Source organism: Tympanuchus pallidicinctus, unplaced genomic scaffold (assembly GCF_026119805.1).
Source record: "Tympanuchus pallidicinctus isolate F22 unplaced genomic scaffold, pur_lepc_1.0 scaffold17, whole genome shotgun sequence".
Taxonomy (NCBI): Eukaryota; Metazoa; Chordata; class Aves; order Galliformes; family Phasianidae; genus Tympanuchus; species Tympanuchus pallidicinctus.
In genome coordinates this window covers 18,226,818-18,248,657 of record NW_026294690.1, presented here as the reverse complement: position 1 = coordinate 18,248,657, position 21,840 = coordinate 18,226,818, and the positions used below count along the sequence as shown (strand labels likewise).

The 21,840-nt window shown below is 47.2% G+C and overlaps 1 protein-coding gene across 1 annotated transcript in view; it reads right to left on the bottom strand.

Annotated features, from left to right (window-relative positions):
- Nucleotides 1-256: 256 nt before the first annotated feature.
- ITPR1 (inositol 1,4,5-trisphosphate receptor type 1) overlaps nt 257-21,840 on the bottom strand; it is a 145,651-nt gene continuing 124,067 nt past the window's right edge. The window contains exons 56-61 of the mRNA XM_052678430.1: nt 21,618-21,719; nt 19,824-19,963; nt 18,310-18,475; nt 17,398-17,558; nt 6,177-6,338; nt 257-1,645 (exon numbers count right to left, since the gene is read on the bottom strand). Of these exons, the coding sequence (XP_052534390.1) occupies nt 1,559-1,645; nt 6,177-6,338; nt 17,398-17,558; nt 18,310-18,475; nt 19,824-19,963; nt 21,618-21,719 (818 nt within the window). The 3' untranslated portion in view covers nt 257-1,558. The remainder of the gene's footprint in view (nt 1,646-6,176; nt 6,339-17,397; nt 17,559-18,309; nt 18,476-19,823; nt 19,964-21,617; nt 21,720-21,840) is intronic.

Sequence of the window (21,840 nt, the reverse complement as noted above, 5' to 3'; positions counted from 1 at the left end):
GCCTGAGGACGACAAGCCCAAAATATGAGCACTCCACATCTCAATTGCAGGACCTGGAGCACGTTTGCACGCAGCTGCAGAGGGCCCAACTGGTGCTGCTGTTTCTAGACCCATCTGTGCCCCTGGAGCTGCAGGGGGATGAGCTCAGTGCTGCCCTGCAGGGCCCTCCTGCGCCGCTTCCCCAGCGCCAGTGTGTGTGACAGCACCACACGCAGCCCTCGGGGCGGGGGACAAACCACAGCAGCCTGTGAACATGTGGGATTTTGCATCATTTATTTAAATACCTATATTTATGCATTTACAAATTTTCATAGTTCTGTTTGTAGCTTTTCTTTTTTTTTTTGCCTTTTTTTTTTTTTTTTTTTTTTTTTTTTTGTAGACAGTATTGCAGAGAAGTCAGCTTTTGTAAAAGGAAGTCCATGTATAAAACGAAGCAATGGATTGGAGAAAACAAAAGGCTCCTCATACTTTCTAGAATCAGAAACCAAAGTGACCAAACGGAGGGAGAGAACGGGGTGGGACAAAACACCCTCAGAACAGTGGCTCTCTCACAAGCATTACATATGTCAGTGCTCAGCTACAGTCCTAACGGGATCAATTGGTGCAAAGCCTGTCTGCAAAAAGCTCCGGCAGGCACAGAGGTCTCTCATGGAAAAACAAAAGGAAAAGGTCCTACAATGAGGAACACGAAGCCCGGACAGCCTCACGATGGGGTTATGGGTTGTGGCACAGAGTGCCTGCAGGAGACTGCGCCGACTCACCAGTAGTGCATACTCGTCCCAAACTTCATTTTGCATAAAAAGTTCCCTTTAAGAAATCTCACCGTTTAAAAAACCCGATATCTGAGCTCTCTTAGCCTCAGTACTCTGCAGAAATCACTTGAAAAAATACTTTCTCTTTTCCCCCTTTGGAAGCTTCAAAGTAAGGTTTCGTTTTAACTGGTATCGATTTAACAGCTCATGGATTCCCAGTGTCGTCCCTGGGAAGAAGAGGCAACAGATATGGCATTGCAAGATATTTACACACATGGTACAAAAATGTCCAAGGGTATGAAAAATCACCAGTAACACAATTTTGCAGCAGCCTCATTTACACCTGTAATTTTATACCATTTATTACATTGTACTAACACACCAGATTCAAAGATGTGCACTCCCTTTAGGACATTCAGGAGTTACAAATATATTGTGATTGCATAATTCATATTGCACAATTGTATAAAAACATAAATACTAGCTATTCTATTCTTTAAATACAAAATACATGTCACGTAGTCAAATATTCTTTTCAAGTGCAATTCAGGTGCTCTCTTTAGTCCTTCCAATAAAAAGGCTATTTTGATAGTTTTGGCACAAGTTTAACCTCTGGCGTGTGCCAACAGTTCTAATTACAATACGTATGCCCCAAACTTTATATAGTAGCAGTCATATACATACAGTATAAAAACAGGGTATTTACAGGATGAGCTAAACGTACACGGGATGCAGCCTCAGCGGTTGGGCTGGACTCGGTTAGCATTATTCACGCTGCTGCGAGAGGGAGAAGCGACCCTTCTGACTTATGCTGGTTGCTGTGGGTTCACATTCATGGGAGGAGGGTGTCCTAGGAGACCGATGCGCTGCTTCTGCTTCCTCTGTTCGGTCATCTGGAAAATTAAAAAGTTTACTCATTAGGCCCGGCCGCTTCCTGTGTGTCAGCATGGAACGAGCCATCGTGGTCAGGGCTGCTTCGGAAACCCTCCGCTACAAATAATGCTCTCCTGCTCCCTATGCCAAGTGCTTACAGATGGGAAAGGCAGCTCCGCATCTCCTCGGGGAAAAGCCACGGCTTTGCTTGTGTGACTGAGCTCTGCTTGCAAGGAAACGGCCCTGGAGAGCCTGGTGGCACACATGAGCTTGTGCAGGAATTGGTGCAGGAATGAACACAGGTGGCTGCCAGCAGCTTCCCAATAGGAACACTTGGTAACCTGGACGAGGATGAGGCAGGAGGAGGCAGGGGGTGGAAAGAAAAGCTGAGCCTTCACGTGAGGCTGGGGGTGCTGGACAGCTGCAGCTCACATCAGGAGAGGGCAGACATCCCTCCTGACCCCTAAAGGCACACCTTGCTCTCAAAGGGTGATGCTGGAGCCACAACCACCTGGAAATGGAGCTCCCTTCACCAACCGCCTCAAAGCAGCATCCAGCACACAGCTGTGCCCTGCCTCATGGCACAAACCTGTGGCTGCAACTGTGCCCCTGCCACAGAATCACTATGGCCCCATAAAGTCATCTTGTATTCAAGCATGAGAAACTACACAGAGCATTCTGCTTTATGGGAGCTAACCTTGTCTCTTAATTCAGCATTAGCTCCGTGATGATGAGCCAGATAATGCTGTCTTTGCAACATCTACCTCCACAATCATGTAATTTTTTTCAATTTTCAGTTATTTAATTGCAGACGTTGATCAACAGAATTGATTGCAGGAATAATCGATTGCACTCTAAAGGAGACAGAATGCTCACACACTGCTCGTCAACAACACACCCTTGAATGTATTTACCTAAAAACACGCAGTTAGAGGCAGGGCATCCTCCTTCCCTCGCACTTGGAAGGAGGCACTGTGTGCCAGGAGCTGGAGCACAGCTAGGGTGGGGTGTGGAGCCCACCATGGGAACATGCATCGGTCAAACCCAGCCATGCTGGGCAGCTCCAGAAAGGCACTGGATGCTCCCTGCACACGGCGCTGTGGCCAGGCACCCAGGCAGGCTGGGTGTGCAGTTACACCCAATTCTGCACCAGGGAAAGGACTGAAATACAACAGCACTCCTGAAACCATAATTAAACATTATTACAGCTGGTGCCTTGCTCAGCGTCTGACCAAGGGGGAGGCAGAACTGTCATTTTTCTGTTACTTTTTAAGAAAAATTGCCACGCTCTCACAAGGAGAGGTCACACCTCGCATTCTCTGTGACACACTTTTGGAAATGTACTTTCACAACAAGCTCAGGGGGCTTCACAGGCAGACAGGCGTGGGTGCAGGGAAGGGAAGGCCTGTGCACAACTCCTAGCACACACACACACACACACACACACACACACACACACACACACACCCCTTCCCTGCTGGACCACCTGATGTTGTCTACCTGGACTTGTGTGAGGCCTTTGATTTGACCTGCACCACATTCTTATCTCTGCCCAGAGTGGTTGTGGATATCCCATCCCTGATGGCATTCGAGGCCAGGCTGGATGGGATCCTGGGCAGTCTGATACAGAGGTTGGCAACCCTGCCCACAATGTGAGGTTTGGAACTAGATGATATTTAAGGTCCCTTCCAATCTAAGCCATTCTATGACTCTATGGAATAGAAACAAACAAACAAACAAAAAAAAAAAACCGAGAAAAAAAGTGCAACAAAACAAGACTGATATTTTTCACATTCAGAGGCACATGGCTGCAAGGCAGAGCAGTTTGAGCCTCTAGCACATTTACCTGGGCAGAGAATCTCTTGCAGAAGTTTGAGGCTGCAGTGACCTGAAGCCCAGCCCAGTAGATAACAGCCTACACACGTTTTGTAGGGGAGCTGTCAGCCCCAGCGGCACGTGATTAAACACCAAAACCCAAGGCTCCCAAAGTTCATCAGAGCCGAGCTCTCAGATAATTGTGTGTAATTACGTAGATGCACTCTGCCTAGTTCCAAAGGTTGCTTGTGAGTTGGAGTTCAGTCCAGAAGTGAGCGCAGTGCGTGCAGCAGATGACGACCAGGGCACTGGTTCCATGGGCACGCTCAGAACGCGTGCCAGCCTCACCTGCTTGGCTGCGACTGCTGGGGACAAGTCAGGTGTGGGGGACAGAGGTCCAGGGTCTCGGTGGTGTCACAGCACTGTCTTGAAAGAAGCCAACATCTATTGTGGCTGCCTCACACTTACTGACATAGGAAGGCAGCGCTGGAAAGGACTTCTGGATGATTGCATCGAATCCCCTGCTGTTGCAGACAATTCTGTCGTAATCTTTTTGCACAGAATTAAAATGATCAAGATTTTAATGGCTCTGTGTGCGTTTCGCTCCTTTGTGAAAGCAGGCATGCTGGATTTCACATTTTAACTACTGTCTCCAGAAACCTAACAAGCTTGAAAAGCAAATGAATGAGAGGCCTGCCCTCTGTTTAATTGCAATAAAATAAATACAAATAAAAGTTCCCTGAGCTGGTTCCTTTTCCTGGAGACAGTTCCTAATCAGGAAGAGGGCCGAACTGGCTTTGTCACATAATTGGAACATCCTGCAACTGAAGCAGGGTGCTCTCAATAACGGTACTTAGGGGAATTCCTAAAAGCTATCACAACATTAATGAAGCTGGTTTCCTCTTTTGCTTTTACAGTCAAATAGCTCTTTAAAAGCTAAATCCTTCATTCTTATTTTCACAAAGAGTAAGAAGGGTTTTTCAGTGCTTGGGCAGCCAAGAGCTGCAAGCTTTAGAAATAAATGCGTTCCAATCCAAAGCTGGCTTCAGCCGATGGAAAGACTCCTGTTGTCTGCAGACCACTTTGAGTCAGACCCTTCAACAGGAAGACGTAAGACACATGTTTCAAGATAATTGTTTCCAGGCAAAAGAGCAAAAACGCTACCCAGCAAGTATTAAAGCTCAGACAAAAGAGCAACTGCCTCCATCCTCTGTCCTCAAAACCAACTGGAGCGAGGGGATCCATGGCACAGCGTCTGAAAACTAATTACAGCCAAGAGCAGAAAGACTTTCTGCTCTCAACCTGACACTAATCCCTCCCTGTGCTCTGCAGGGTGCTGGGGAGAAGGGCCCAGCTCCATCAGAAAGCAGAGCATGATCGGAAGTCAGCGCCAGGATCGCAGCCAGTGCCATCTCCCAAAGACCATCTTTATAAAGATAACTGCTTACATCAGGTCGGAGCAGAGAAGAGATGGGAAACAGGCATCAGATTAGTACTGAAGAGAGTTCTGCCAACTATCCTGCAGGAGGCAGATCAAATCTGAAAAGGCAACGGTCCAAATCTGTTGACCATTTCTGCCCTGCACAATTCCGCCCGCTGCCCGGGGATACAATTGTGTGCAAGCCTGAATTCATGTCACCCACTGCAGCTATCCACGTACACGTAGGGAGCAGAACCATCTGGCTCGGGTTATTAATCCATAATGATAAGCAGTCGCTTCGCTGCCACAGACGGCTTCCACCAGGGCAGGCAGAAGCAGTTTTGCCTTTTACTTCCACTTGGGTTGTAACCCATGCAGACATCACGAAGGAAAGCACGCTGTCAATGAAGCATCGTGTACAAAGAGTAATATCTGACAGTGCAGTTCAGTTCATTCACAACTGGTAAGCCTCTGATCAGCTGCTACTTCACCTTCACATTATCTTAAATAATCCTTTGTGAACCTCTCCCAGAAAGAATAATGTTTACCCAAATACACCTTCCAACATTGAAAACTATTGATCTTAATTACACACGGGAAGGAGTTGGCCAAAACTAAAAGTTAAAGCAAAGTCTCCAAGCTCTCGCTGCACCGACAACTGCTGCACTGAAATACTCCTCTAAGGTCTGTGCAACGTTTGTGTGTGGAGCAGAATCAATGCATGCTGCAATGCAAAATAATACTGTGGGCAGTCTGTGCTGCAGATTAAAGCACCACAGTAGCAGACTCTTATCTGCACAAGCAGCACAGCTCTAACATGAAGGAGACCACTGCACGCTAACTGCTCAGGCTCTTCTCCAGTTTCTCAGTGGGTTTTGAGGTCCGCGAGCAGCGCTGCACTTCTCTCACTATCACACCCTCTGACTCGCAGGATTGCACTGAGGTATTGGGGGTGAAAGCTGTATTAACAACAGAACTGTAAACAAAGATACAGACGTGGGCTCTGTGCACCAGCAAACACTGACTGACATCAACGTCAGCTTTGATTTTCTCAGTGCAAGTTTTTCCTTTTGGGAGGTGTCACCCATCTAGTTTGCGCAGCACTGACAGGCAGGTCAGCTACGGTGCTGGGCTTTGGGAGGGTGTTTTTTTTTGTTCAGTGCCTTCCTAAGCACAAATTACTTTAGAAAAACTCTGCACAGGGTTCACAGAGTCCACGGAGCTGTAAAAACCCACTTGGTGGAACAGGCTTGCAGGAGCTGAGCTGCCTGTGGGCGTGTGACCGCAGGCTGGCTGCCAGCTCTGCTCACCCTTACCTGGTCCTTCAGCTCTGACAGCTGCCCAGAGAGGTTGGTCACCAGCTTCATGGTGGACTCCAGCTTCTCCTGCAGGTTCCTCAGCTCGTTCTGCTCTCCCTCCGAGTCGCTGCTGACGAGGGACATAGCTCGCATCCGGGGGAACCAGTCCAGGTTTCGCTCCTGAGAACCAGGCACAAGTTCATAATTAGCTCTTACCACATGAAAACCTGCACCCCAGCGGCTCAGTGCAGACGTATCTTTAATGCCACACTGGGACATTCCTCAGATACATAAGCTCTGCAGCATCTTCCTCTGCGTCTTACTGGAAAGTCTGTAAAATCACCCACTGGAGGCAACGAGGCACTTCAGATGCAACTACTGAAAATTAAGGCTGCTTCTTGTTGGCTTTTCCTTTCCAGCAACTCATCCTCCCCAGCCATTTCTTTCTCAGCACAACACACAAACACCAGACGGTGAAGCAGACTCCATTTAGTGTCTGCACACACATCCTTCCATGTGAGAAATCCACAGCCTTTGTGCACTTCTTCAACCAGCCTTTGTTGAAGATTTTCTGCTGATAAAGTTGGAGTTTGGTTTTTGATCAAAGTTTGGCTGTGCTTTGTACTGAAAGAAAACGTGCTCTACCTGAAGCTGAAAATTTACAGTTGAAATACTTTCTTTTAAAAGAAAACTTAAAAAATATCCCTGTTACGACCAGCCGTTTCAATCTAAAATGTGGGACGGGTTAAATTCCAATGCACCGCTGACCACCAAGCCTTCCTTCAGGCCTGCAGCTCTCTGGTAGCCCAGGTTTAAGTCACAGCCAGGAACTCAGCGGAGGCATGAGGTTTTACTAACGTGTACACAGAGGCTCACAAGTACACTCACGTACACACCATGACGTTAAAAATAAAAGCGGGAACGGAATAGAAAGCCACAAGAGAGGAGGAGGGGTGCATCTTGACACCCTGAGTTTTAACACTGGTTTGCTATCTAGTCCGGCTCCCCTCCCACGCTGGAGATGCTCTCTGGAAGGGCTGTTCAGGTGGTGCAGGGTGAGGGGATTTGAGCGCTCTCACTGCTGACCCTGGGGCAGCTGGCACTGCTTTCCATGGACCAGATGGACTGGCGGCAGCCCCTGGGATCAGCAGCATCCCAAACCAGAGCTCCGTCAGCCATGCTGGTTAGCTGCAGCCAAAGTTCACCACTTCCACAGGCCAGGCATTATGGACTTTTTCAAAACTGTGGCTTACTCCTATGGCACTGCAAACTCGCTTTGGACTTCTGCCGTTATCCCCTGCCTAAACCTCTGAATCAACCTCTCCCCAACTCCTTGCCCCCCCTCCCTCCACTCTCACTCTTTTCCAGGAACATCCACACTACTTAAATCGAGGCTGTGCACCTCTACACAGAGGCACAGTCACGGCCTTTCTGCAATTCAGATCTCTTGCCAAGAATCATCATCTTAAATTAGTTGCTTCTGATCTGCTCAGAGTTTACTACTGCAGAGATTAAAAGGCATAAATGAGGCCCTTTCCCATGCAGTGCAATGCAGGATTCCCACGTGATGCAGAACTGCCAGAACGGCTTTTCTCCTGATCCCTGTTTACAGGGCAGATGGTTTCTGCTAATAAAAGAAAAATATATATATACAGAAAATATGCCTTTATCGTGACAAGTGCCAAAATATTTTGGACTTCAGGGAAAGACAGTTCTACAACTAAGCCTTAAGAGCAGCAATGGGCAAACAGCTCCCTGCATTCTTCCAGCAGCACAAAGCACTCAGGAGGGACAAGCAGGCACACACACTGCTTGTGCTCCAGCCCAGCTCCTCTGCCACAAAGTAATTCCCCTCCCCGCCAACTAAAAAACAACTGTCGTTCCCCTCTCTGCTGTCCTCAATGCCACGCGTTTTCAAGGATGGAGCAAATGACACTGCAGCACAATTTACATCCACTGCTCTGTCCTGCCCAGCTCCACATCCCAAAGCTCCCAGGCTCACACAAGAGCAGAGCCCTGCAGCTCCTGCCCGCTCCTCGCTCACTGGGGGAATATTTGGCATTGACTCACTCCCCATCAAGTGAGCTTTCCATGCCCAGAGCACTCCCAAGAGCTTGTCCATCTGTTCTGCTCGTGGAACACGATGGGAGCAGGACCTGGGGACAGCAGGTTTTCCCTACCTGAAGTGTTTTATTAACGAGTCTCCCACAACCTTTTCCGACATCAGTCTGCAACGCAAGCAAACACTAGAGCTGCTGCAGGGCTGCACCTCGATCACTGCAGGAAGGGCAGGGCAGGTGGCTGGTGGTCTCGGAGAGCTGTGAAATCAACCTAGCAAGCCCTACAGCACAGCCAGCTCCTGCAGGGCTCTCAGGGTTTCGCATTTACTGGCTTTCTGAAAGCCCCTGCTCTTCATATCACCAAGGACGGGAAACCTTGGCTTTCACTTGAAAAGCAACAAAGCGCCTCTCTAATTCTCATGGCTATGGTGAATGATGAAAAACAAAAACGATTCCGTGAATTCCTCAAGCTGAGAAAGGGGAAGGCTGAAGGAAAAGAGAGAAAGATGATAGCTTCCCTTTGCCCTCTGAGCGGCAAGGGTAGGATTCACACCTGAGCCCAGACTCGGCACTGCTGCTACTTCTGCTCCGTGCAAAGGGCCTGGTGTGAGCTCCAGGGTTTCCTGTGCACAGACAGGGAAAGGGCTGAGGTAAATGCCTATGTATCACTCCAGTAGTGTTGCTGGGCTGGACGCAGCCCTCACTCCTGTTCCTGTTTTGTGCCACTTGTAGCTGTTTCACAAACCCCAAGTGCACCTTACATACAGCTGCTGCCTGGCAAGAAGCACAGGGATGTCCACCCAGAGAGCTGGGCAGGTGTGCTGTAGGGAGGCACTGCTCCTGCTTTTCCTCCTCCCCATGCACACAGCCCCACATCATTTTATGCTGCCTTCATGGGAAACCTTCAGCCCGTTCCTACAGCCTGCCCCAGCTCTGCAGAAAGGAGCTCGGAGCCTGGATGTAAGCAGCTTGCTTACACACAGCGTCCCGTCCAAACAAACGCTTGCACTCCGGCCGTTGAGGGGGGTCCTGTCGAATGAATAAACAACGATGCCTTGGGCAGAGCTGGTGGAAATGGAAAGAAGCAGGAATGTGGAAAGGTCACCGTCGGGAGCCCGCGGGGCGCTGTGCAGCAGCCAGCCCGGCTCCCGGCCCCACGCCTCCGGCAGCGCTGGGCGCGATTCAGGGCTGAATAAAAGATTTATATCTCGATGATCTAGTTTCTGCTGAACTTTAACTCAACAGCAGGGTGCCTTTAAAGATGCAGCCTGACATCTTTTATTTGAGGTTTGGTAGCTTTTTTTTCTTGTTTTGCAAAAGCACCGAGCGAGCCACGAAGCGCGAGCCTCCTCCTTGATCCCTTTTTCCTGCCTGTCGGTCGCACGCCGCCCGGCTGCTGGCATCCCACATACCGATGCAGTTATGCACTGTCTGCTGTGGTCCTCGTACAAGCCGAGGCACCGCGATCCTGGTGTGCACTCAGCTCCCTCTTCCCGTCACAGTCGCAGCTTCCTCTGTTTGAACAGACGAGCTGACTGCAGCCACTGACGGAAGCTGGCTAACCACAAGGGCTGGGTTTTCGGGTTAGCTCTTTTCTAGGTAAAGTTGGAAAAGTCCCTCTTGTAAAGCAAATATCATTAAATCTCAGACATGGGGGCGACGCTGACCGGCCTCTTAAAACGTCCACGATTGGAAATTGAAATAAAAGGAAGCTGCGTTGCATGATGCAGATGCAATTCATTCTGAGAAATGCCTGTTCTTCCCTGCTTCTGCCGAAGAGTTTATTCTAAGAAGGGTTTCTGAGGCAACCTCCATACGGAACGTGCCAGGAGATGCATTAGCTCTGCTCCTGAGCTGGAGGTGACTGCGCTCGGCTCGGCCTCGCTGCAGCCCCAAGGAAGTCGCTGCTATTCTGGGCCTGCGCTCCAGCAGCAGCGCTGCGCCTCTTATTTATAGGGTGCTGAAAGGCTGATCAGTGCTCGTCAAAATATCAATTCCGATAGCCTGCCCTCTCAAGAGCAGCCGGCAGGCACTGCTTAGTCAGGGAAAGCGACAGCAGTGAATTTCTACTTGTCCCACGTCATTAGAAGTCATGCAATTAATAAACAGCCTTCTGGAGTGCTTCGAAACTGACAAACTTTGTGCTTTTTTTCTGTTGCTGTTGTTGTTTGTGGCGAGATGAAACCCCTCTTGGTTCTTTCTTGTGCTTCCTAGAAAAAGCCCCACACTGGGTTCTCTCTTCTGCAAAGGGCTGACCATCACTTCTTCCACACCAAAGCGTGCTTCTCACCTCTCTGCGTTGCCTCCCCCCTCCGCACTAAAAATATTTTCAAGTTCCACCCATGTCTTTCAATTTGTGGTTAATGATACAAAAAATATTTCTCCTTTTTTAACATTTAATTTAAATACAGAAGGGGCTTCTGCAGAGTTGCAGAGCGAGGCAGTAGCGGGAGGCCTGGAAGGCGGACACCATTTCCAAAGGTGGAGGAAGGTCGCATCTGCATGGGAAATGATCCCACCGTGTATCCCAGGAACAGCTCTGCCCAATGACTCACTGCAACGGAGCACTTTGTTTATCAGAAGAGAGGTGAGCTCTCCCAGTGCCACCAAGCAGAACGTGACTGCGAAGTGCAGCGCTGCTGGAAGCTCTGCAGGACATCTCCCAGGCTGGGCAGTGCCACCTCTTCCCAGCAGCTCACCGCTGGTTGTTTGGATCTAGATGTTAAGTGAAGTAGGACGTATTACATCACGATCAGCCAGGCAGGACAGAACAATTAAACACGCAAAGACTGAGCAAACAGGGCTGGCGGCAGCGACGGCCCACCTACTCTTGCTCAACACGCCCGCTAAGAGCCCGCGCAGCCTCTGCAGCGCCTGCAGCACGGGGTCAAGGCCTCAGCGACACTTCTGGAGCAGTGGCAGTGGTGGCTCAGGAGGCGGCCATCTGCTCAGCGACTGCTCAGGGGACGGGCACTGCCCTGTGACAGCCTGGAGGCACGGCCATCTCAGCACATGCAGCTCCTCGGGGCTGTCGGTGCTTCTCCCCTCCCTCTGTCCCGGCTGGGCTCCAGCAGCAAGGACACGGCAGCACTGCGTGCTGTGTACCTGCAAGTGCTGGGATCCAGCCCTGTTTGAACACATTATGCAAACAAACCATTACACGGAACTGCTCTGAGGTATGTGCTGCTGTTTTCGCCCACCCAGGCCCTTTTTCTGGCACACGGAGTCTCACAGGATCCAGGCAAAGCCTGGCAGGCCTGCAGGGACACGGGGCTGGCACTCCCACCGTGTGCTGGGGGCACGAGGCTGTGACATGAAGAGGATGCTGAGGGCAAGGGGAAGGAAGGGAAAAAAAACCACAACAGGAACAAAGTTTTGCTGGGCACCGTTACAGAGCAGCAAGGCTGACAGCACCTCCCCACGCCGTGCCGAATGGGTGACAAGAGAAGGAGGACAACCGTTTCCCCATGGCTTCAGACACGTCATGCATTTAATTGCAAAGACCAGCTCCTTCCATTTACCACCCTCTGCACCTTTACGCTCTTTGCAGGCGCAGATCTGCTGCAGGGCACGGCGCTGCCCCGGTCACTTATCAGGGAGAACCAAGGCCATGGCCACGTCAGGTGGAGGCCAGCAGCAGAAGCCATTGCTGCTGTACACACAGGTCACACCACCTCACCAGGGACCAGCGTGCTTCTGACCTGCACCTTGCCTCATGCCGAGGGTGGGACGAGGAGCTCAGCTATCAAAACCAAAGCTGCAGACCGTGCCTGTGACGCAGTGTTTCCAGCAGCCAAGGGCCTTCTGCCAAGTGCACCTCCTGGCTCTCCTCTGCCCCTGCTATTATTTGCTAGTTAACTCTGTAATTATATTAGCTAACCTTGGTACGGTATCTCAAGACACAGCTTGTTTGGAAGGGAAGGTACCACCAAATTAAGCCCTGACCTCCTTTGGTCCGGCTCTCTGGCTTGCAGTCAGTGCCCATTTCTGCTGGGAGTTTGGAAGCCCTGGGCTCCTCATCTGCAACCAAGCAGCTGCATACAGGTGATTCGTATGGGCTGCTCTCTCCTGTGCCACAGCCCAGCACAGACAAGGCATTCTTTTCTGTTTAGTTTTGTCCCAAAGTAGAGGATTTCCAGGCAAAATTACACATGAATGTAACTAAGTTCTAGCACTTTCTCAGACTCATTCTAGCTATACACTCACCAATCACCAGCACCGAAACCAGAGAGCTCCTTTCCAAACGCTTGGCTACTTGCTACAGGGGCTTTAATTCAAACCCAGCCTTGGCCACCTCCAGCTGAACTTCTTCAGTGCAGAGCTTGGGGACAGCAACCCCTCACAGCCCTCAGAGGCACATGAGCCTCGTGCACGTCACGAGTCACTCCTGTGTGTTTCAGAGCACGACAGCCATGGCTGGGTGCTTCGATCCTTCAAATCAGCTTCAACTTGCACTTCTACGAGAATGTAATTCTGAATCTTGAGACTGCTGAAACCTCGCCTTCGTTTATTAGGAGCTAATTCTTGGCAGAACTTGCAGGCTTCCCTGGATACTCAATCATAAGAAACCCTTTCCAACTATGGCGAGGCACAAAGCTCAGGGCAAAAAGAAAAACGTTCAGTGCTATCTGCAAATGCCCAGTTTTGTACACAGAGGTTAACTTGGGCACAAAAGGAAATCCTTAGTCCTCATCTCCATTCCAAATTCGTTTAAGGCTATCTGCACCATCATTTCTATTTATAAATGGTTCATTTTCAAATGACAACACAATCCAATTTATAGTTCAGGGCTTGGCACTCTGGATCAGGACATGTGAGCTTGGGCAATCCCTTACACCTCTCTGCCACGGTGTTGCAATAGAGGTTAATGACATGTATCCTTGGCATCGCACTAGATTAAGGTTTCTGGAAATTGCAAGGGCTAGTTAGGAAGTTTTTTGTTACAAACTTTTCCAAGTCTTTTTTTTTTTTTTTTTTTAATTGTTAATATGCATATCTGCCTGCATAAAACCACTCAGCTCCTACCCACACTGATGTGAAGGCATATATGCAAATCCACGTTTTAGCGCATGCAAGAGTTCTGTATGCAAATATTTGCCCATGCAAGAGACAGCATACTGCAGCTGCACACACGACAGCCTGTGAATGCACAGAAACGATATGGAGATCTGCTTCTCTGTGTATCCAGCTTCAGGTTTTTTTTACATTTATAAATGCCTGCAAACAGCTGTTTGTACACAGCTTTGCCAGGGCTTAGAGGAAGCTGTGCTGAAGGGGCTGATACTAGCAGGGCACTGCAGCAACTGGGGGCAAACGCACAAAACTGAAGAAGAAATTCTCCTCCTGAGAGGATGGGCAGATAAGACACTTAAATGAATTAACCTACAGGGAGTTGCACCAAGTTCACATTAGTCATTTGGGTGTGGATGTCAATGTCTGGCCAACACGATAAGTGGATCCCCCCACCTCCTACACACATACTATTATTCAGACATCACCTGATCTTCCCTGGTGACTACAAAGCAACACAGCAGCTGAACTGTATGCCTTTGTTCCTGGGAAACACAAGATGCACTGGACTACCAGCTCTGCAGCACCATAAGCATTCCTTACAGATAACCACTTTTCAAAAGACATTGATCCGTCTTGAAGCATCGCTATCTTAAGTGCACATCTGCAGTGATTTAGCCAGATGAACAGGAGGTGGGTCATCACAAGGGTTTCATAAGCACTAAAAATTGAAGGTCATCTCTATTACCACCAGAGGTTTCTCTCACATCCTAGGGTACTTTCTGTGCAATTACATACAGGTTAGGAGACTGTTCAAGAATGCGTTTTGAAGGTAATCTGCCTCATGCCAAGCTTCTGCTTGCCACCTCCTGAAAACCATAAACTTATCAACCTTGAAAGTGCTGGTAAGAACTTCAGGATGGCAGATGATTCACTGCAGCAGCTAGGGCGTGGAGGCAAAGTTAGCTTTACATCAAACAGAAGCAGCCACCGCATCTTCCCTCCTGCATTTCTCCAGCAATTCCCACCTAAGATTCCTAATATCTCTTGCAAGCTTTACACCACGTACCATAGCAGGCACGCGCTCACCTTATTGGAGAAAGTAAATATTATCCCTGTTTGTGGGGGTGAAAGCTGGTGATGAATTCCAGAGCTCCTATCAAAAACCCTGACTTGTAGCTACATGACAGCACAGCACGGCTTCCCACGGCACAGCACACAAACAGCTCCACCACCAAACAGAAACCTGAACAAGAGCAACCTGAGAATTACAAGCACAAACTCAGAGCCACACTCGTCTCATGGGACAGAAAAACGTTATGATGGTACAGTTACAAATCAGAGTACTGAAACACGGTAGGTTCCATTTTGTCATATGTTTTGAACATGCTTACAGTGTTCAAAATGCATCTTAAGTTCTGCTTCCAAGTTTGACTACTGACTTGTTTCTGCACATAGCATTTTAATTTAATCAGCTGCTATCCGTGAAAAAAAATCCAGATATCACTGGAGACCTGCAGTTAATCATTGATTTTCATGACTACAAGTCACTTTTCTGCCTGGTCAGTTTCCTGCATGCTGCAGGATGAACTCTGGGCAAGATTCAGCCTTGTCATATCCAGGATAGGAGATAGCCTCAAACTTCTTACATTTTTTTAATTGTAGAGAAGAGAACATCAACATTCAATATCAGCCTTAAGGCTTCTGAATACTCACTAACTAGCCCGAGTGAAACTGCCCGGGATTCTTTTGATAGCAGTGTTTCAGATGTCCTTAAAGCACTGTTTCAGATACCCTTAAAGCACTGTACAGCAGCACTCGTTGCACTTACAGTCCGATGGCAAATCATTTTAGTGTCCTAAATTCTGTAGGGCTTTATTTTTGTTTGTTTTTTAATGTCCTCTGGTGCTGAAAAAACACAAATATCGAATGGGAATGGCAAATTATTTTTTTCTTTTATTTTTTGTTAACACTTGCCAAAAGGCAGAAATCCAGGAGGTGTCTGTAGATATTGCGTTGGGAGTCGGAGCAAAGGTGATTCGTATCAAGGCGTATTCTGCAATCACAGGATGACTTGGAGCAGTTTATGCTTCCTACTCTCAGCTACTAAAATGGGTATAGATTTCAGTGAACAATGGTACAGCTAACAGCCCATGGAAAACGACTGCCCCATCTGCGTCAGCATCAAAGATGTTAGAGTGCCACCTTCAGTCTGAAAACGAGGGGAAAAACTCTTAGGAAAGCTTTCAGGGAGAATCTGGGAGCTGCTGGCGCCAGGTTCCCATTCACACCCCGTACAGCACAAAAGGAACCGAATCCGAATCTCAGAACCACTGACACCTGAGGGCTCCTCCCGCACACCCTGCCGGCCGTCTGAGCCAGACAGCCGTGCCCCAGGCTGCCACCTTCGGCAGAAAGCAGGGCTTCTGACCTCCACAGGAACACCGAAAAGGTCTGGTAAAGAAAAGCAGCCCGCGTGTTTTACTTTCAGATTTTCTGGAGTGAAAAAAGAACAAGTGAATGATTTTAATATTCAAGAGCAATGGAAAGAATTTGTTTCCAAGGTTCAGAGTCAGCAGCCCAGGGGAATGCTGCCGAGCAGAGCATGCAGAGCCCAGGCTCCTCCAGCACACATGTGCTGCCGTGGCAGAAACCGTTGTGCAGAGCAAACTCACTGCCTGCTCCTCAGCCTGTACAGCTCTGCGATGCTTACAGACAGCACTGCACTGAGACTCTGAGTTCTTGGTTTAAAACTTCTTCACAAAACACCGAAAGGAACCACTGTGAGACCTGCTCAGAGCCTGGACCTGGGACACATGGCTGAGCAAAGTCTCATCTGCATGAGACACGTGGTCTGTGCAGGACTGATCCACATTCCCATGGAACAGCTGGGAACTACCCACTGCTGACACTTCTGCAAATGGGGATTCTAGCAAGTTTTCCATCTTTTCATGCTTACTGCAATCACCTGCAAGGATTGTTTTTTAGTTCCTAATTTATACTTTGAATCTGAAATAATAACGTCTTAAATGCTAGCCAGTTCAAATGTTGTTTTTTTTTTAGTAAAGTATCTCGAATATAATACATAAAATACTTTTACAAGCAGAAGTACTTTAAAGAGTGCAATGCTTCCTCCCAAAGCAATGCTTGCAGGCCATCAACAGGCAGCTGGGCAGAATAGAAAGCAGCAGCGATGTGCTTCGTTATCTCACTGTGCTAATCCTCCATCAGGTGACTGCTCACAAGATTTCTTTAAGCCCTCATTACAGAGGCAGAAATCCAGAACTAGGACATACACGTTAGTGACCCCAAAGTAACACGTCTAACCTCCAGGAGATCTGGAGAGGATTTGCATTCTGACCAGGCTGAGGCAAACTGCCCTGTAACAGGAGGTCGCACCTCCAGAGCAAAAAAAGGGGAGGCAGCAGACAAACATTTTGCTTTTATTTGGCTGAAGGCAAATAAATAACCAGCTAAACGTCCTGCATCAGAAACAGCTCATGCTAACTGGCCAGAAGACAAACAAATCAGTAACTGGGGGTTAGGAGCTAATTCCAGGAGCTCTGAACCTGCTGCTTGGCAGAGACACAGCTTTTAATTCACTCATTAAAAAGCATTACAATTGAGCAGGTATTAATTTTAGTTTCTTGCAGTAATAAGCTAAAATCATATGATGGCAAATCCTCCGAGCCAATTGAAGTTATTTATACTGGGATGGCTCATAAACTGCTCCCTATACTTCAGACACTCCCAACAACTTGACAACGCTCTTCCAAACAGCAGTGCATTAGTTTTCAAAACAGCAGCTTCTCTTTATCAGATCTAAAACCACAGTGAGTGCCCTGCTGCCACCTGCTTGGGCACACGCAGGGTGCTGCAGGCACAGCGATGCACAGCTCTATGCTGCACACTGCCTCCCACTGCAGCCCTGCCCTACAGCGTGCTGCCACACACACACACACACACACACACACACACACACCCCACGTCTTTGGTTGTATTAACTTGCCAAGGGCATCAGAAGTGCAGTATCTTTAGAAGGCACTTCCAAAAGGAAAGGCATTGCATTAAGCCTATTAGTGTAGAAGTAGACTTCCTCCAAGTTAGTGCCACATTTACCAGACGCACCAGGAGATTGGTCTGTGCTAGGAAAAAAACTCCAAACTCACCTTGATCATTTCTGCCACATAACTTTCTGGTCCTGTATATTCTGTTGAATCTTTTACTTTCACTAACACGATAAAGCACAAATAATGCCACATGTTGTGCTCTTCTTTAATGTGCTCTTCAAAGGTGACTGTCTTGTTATCAAACTTATCTCTTTCCAAACCTACGAGAGTGACACATACATAACTCTTAGTATTTACAAACTGGGACCAAGAAAATGAGCTCTAAGAACAAAACTTCTACAGCCTCCTGCAGTTCTTAAGTCACATTCTTAAATGAACCATTAAGAACCATTCTTAAATGAACACTGAATGGCCTAAACTCTGACAAACAGCACAGTGCAGTGGGAAGGGGGGGGGGAGGGAGGGAGCAGGCACTGCAAGTGCTGCTCACAGCTGGTACACATCACAGAAAAACTGTGGGCTAAAAAATGGTAGCCACCATGTATGCAGTCTGTTGCATTTCAGAAAGCATCCACTGTTTGCAGGCAACGTGCAGCATGTGCTTTGCAGCAAAATTCCAAATTACTTCTGTTGATCTGCTTGTCATGCAGCCCAGGCACTGCCCTGCCAGTTACCTGCACTGGCCTCAGCAGCTTAACTCCAAATCTAATGATGTGAGAAACTTTCATAGACCCTTCTCATCACAATGCACCCTGCAAAAAATGTCTGAAGCAAAGGAGAGGCAGGAACTGAAGATTTGAGGGGAAAAAAAACCCAACAGTTCAGGACTGTTGTTAGACTACATTTCCTATTCCTTCCTCCTGTCGAGTTGTTTGCTATGCACATGGAACCCAAGAGCACCAACTGATTAGGGAATGAAAGGTGGGAACAAAATCAGCTGCAAACAAGTCTGGAATTACTATCTCTGACTTTGACAGAGTAACTCTGCGTTAGGTGCGTTTCTACACTTACCACAAATAAAGCAAGTTGTTTTTAAAATCTCTTCTTTCTTCTGTTTTTCACTCCTTAAATCAGCAAAAGTATCAATGATCACACCAAAAATCAGGTTAAGGACAATAATGATGACCATGAAGAAGAACAACAGATCATATATCACTCTAGCAGCAAAGAGAGGTTCCTGCAAGATACGTATTTTAATTATTAACAACCCAAATACGTGTGCAGCTAACCCTTACAATACATTTCTGGCAGTGCAGCAGCAAGAGCATGCTGCCCCACAACCCCTCCCTTCAGAGTCTCCATTTCTGATGCTCTCCAATGATACCTTAGAATTCAAAGCATTAAGTGAAACTAAAGTGCAAGATTACAGAGAAAAGCCAAATTAGTCAGCTGAGGATGCAATCACTACCAGGCTGCTCCTCCTGCTCGCTTTGTCCAAGCCTGTGCTATTCTCTCACAGGCTGAAGTTTGCCCTCCTCACCCTGCAAACTGATTCCAATTGTATCTGCATTTAATCTGGTTATACACAATAGTGTACCAGTGTTAATTACAAACTGTCACCGAAATTGAACAGTATTCATTTATCTCACCAATTCGTAGCTTTGAATGGAACCAGAATTGGACTTACCACCACTCACATCACATTCATTACCTAACCCCCATTTTCAGAGCCATCCTGGCCAGATTAGCGCCAAACTTTGCTCATGAATTATTGAGCTTTCAAATCATTTTAAGCTGAAAATAAGGCTAAATATTGAAGAACACTTTGAAATTGCAGACCATGTACTTCTGTTATCTCATGTGAACAAAGCAGACAGAGGGTAAAAATGTGGCTGAAGAGGTCCCATTTTTCCCTGGCTGCAAGGTGCAAAGCATTCACTCCAACCAAGATTGGCCCCCTGGTCTCCAGCATGGTCTTGGAGAATGACCAAAGGGAAGAGAGCCTGAGACTCCAGTAAGCACCATCCTGCTAGTAGCCCTGTGGGCTGCTCTAGGTATGAAGGTCTTTGCTCTGCAAGGATGGCTCCTAAGAAGTTCCTTCCTTGCCCAAAGTCTCATCTCAGTTCCCTCCTCTCATCCCATTCCCTGTTTTACATATCTTACCTTTCCAGCAATGCTCCCCACAGGAACTCATGCCAACAGTAAGGTAGCAACTAGCACTGCAGCTTTATTCTGCTACGTTACTCTTTCTCTAGCCTGTACCTCTCTCTCTTCTTCAATTCCTGAACTCCTGAAGCACAGACTGTTGGCTACACCTGTTCATTTGGGCCTCATTCTAAATAGCCCTCATGCTGAAAAAGGTCTCATTTACTAAGACAAAAGTTAAAAGCTTATTTGAACTGGCTGCTGCTTAATTTAATACAACTGAGATTTAACTGTATTACACAGAGAGAAAGCGTGGTTCCTTCTAGTTTGCGATGTCTCCTACATCTGTTTCAAGAGTGTAAATGCGTTTTCCCCAGCAGAACCAGATCCCCAGCCCTACATGGTTATCACTCTTCCACCCCCATTCAGTGATAATTTACCTCTTTGGATGGTTTCCTGAGCACATCACCTACTCCACCCCCACTCCTGAGCCCATGACTCAGTACAGTAACAATGCACATCAGTAACGTCTCACACGTATGCTCTTTATTCTCTTCCTCCATTTCTTCAGCAATCAGCTCTGTTAACACAGCAAGCAAAGACACGCACAGAAGGCAAGAAGATCAGTTTTAAGTGATTCTCTCCATTCTTTGCTGGCTATGCTCTCATTCCCATTTGCAAAAAGCGCCACATTTCCAGCCAGCATTGAGAACCTCCACAGCATTCGCAGGGAGCAGACCATCAGCAAGTCCCCACTCTGGCTCCAGCCTGCCCTCCTTTTCCCCACCAGCAGAGTCTTCCTTTGTGCTTTAAATGCTTTGACTTGGTTACATCTCTCTGTTCCTTGCCTATGCATAGCTCTGGATCACCAGATGCCTGTTTATACAGAATCATAGCTTTCTGACAGCTCAGAGGACAAAGTGTTGCCTCTTAAACTCTCCCCTGGTGCCTAACAGATTGCACAGCCTTTGGGCTGTGCTCAAAATGGCAACTTCAGCTCTTCTTTTCCAATGGCTAAAATACCACTGCTTATGGAAACAGCATTTTGCAGAAACGTAACGCTGTTTTTTATGACCCTCTCTCCATTTGGCTGAAGCTTCCAACTTCACTGTTTCAGATCCAGGGGCGCTAGAATTAATAACCAAATTTCATACACTCTCCCTGTACCTACTGGGAGTCTCATGACTTACATCTCATCAAAAAATGCTCATCAGTGGATCCCACCTGTCCTCAGCAAGCCTCGGATGGCCCAGAGCAACCCAGAATATCCCAAACCCAAGAGAGTACAGAAACAGCCAAAGATTTGGATATTGTTAATATCTCTGGCCACATAAGACCCTGATACCAGGTTGATTATTTTTCATACAAGCACATCTCTGGAGTTTTCCTTTCTGCAGCCAAAGTACATAAAGACAAAGTGCTCTCCTGCTAAAGCTGAATAAAGAGGCTATTCTTGTATCTATGTTGAATCTTAGTTTATTAAAGAGGACACTTGAGCAAAACAGAGCCATCTCTCCTTGAGAGCATGGGCTTGTGGCCATTACTGACCTTTGAAGCACTTGGCCATCTAAGAGCTCCACTTCTAAGAAAAATAACGTTACTCTGTCTGGCTTTCTCAGCCAGTGTCATAAATCTTTAAGTAGTAAATTACATTTTCTAGAAAATAAAACTGAGAATTTTCAGCATCCAATCTGAGGCTGGTGATTATGCTACAAGAAATATCTCACATGCACTTTCCTGAGCCCCAAACCTCCCAAAACTACCTTGTGTGCTTAATCCATTGAGCACTTCCTGACATGATATTAAAAACAGTTTCCTTAGTTAACTAGATAAAATAATGCTGACAATAAACAATGTTCTGTTCCATATTTCAGAGTATTATCCTCTGAGATCACATTTAATAGCCTAATATAATAAACTTTGCAAGGACCTAAACTGCATCACTTCCTTTTCAAATTGATAAGGCAGAAAATTAAAGAATATATCAAATGTTTTATCAAAGTGTGGTTCAGTTTCAAGTTTCTCCAGTTCAAACACTTCGTGCAACAAACGTCATTTATGCTGTTGCATGAAGTTGGTTTTATTTCACATTAGTCTCACAACAGCTTTCCTACCCAAATTAGTCAGGATTTTTTTTTAATTTTGAAGAATATATGTCTACATTTAAGGCGTTTAACTGGAAAAAGGGTAAAAAGTCAGGATGGGAATGAAGGATTCAAAAAGCAGATACTCACGATCTGAAGGAATGATTGAAGAACAGTTCTCACTGCTACCTGCTTTGCACACATCTGAATAGAGAAACTCCCCAGTCATGGTCTCACCTGGTTCTGTGCGATCTGAAAGCAGACAGTGATAAACAGAATGGCTCCATATTTTCTATGCTTTGCAAAGTTACCTCTCAGATATTAAGATACCTCAGGATATCACACGTGGTGTTGCATTACTAAGCAGATTTAG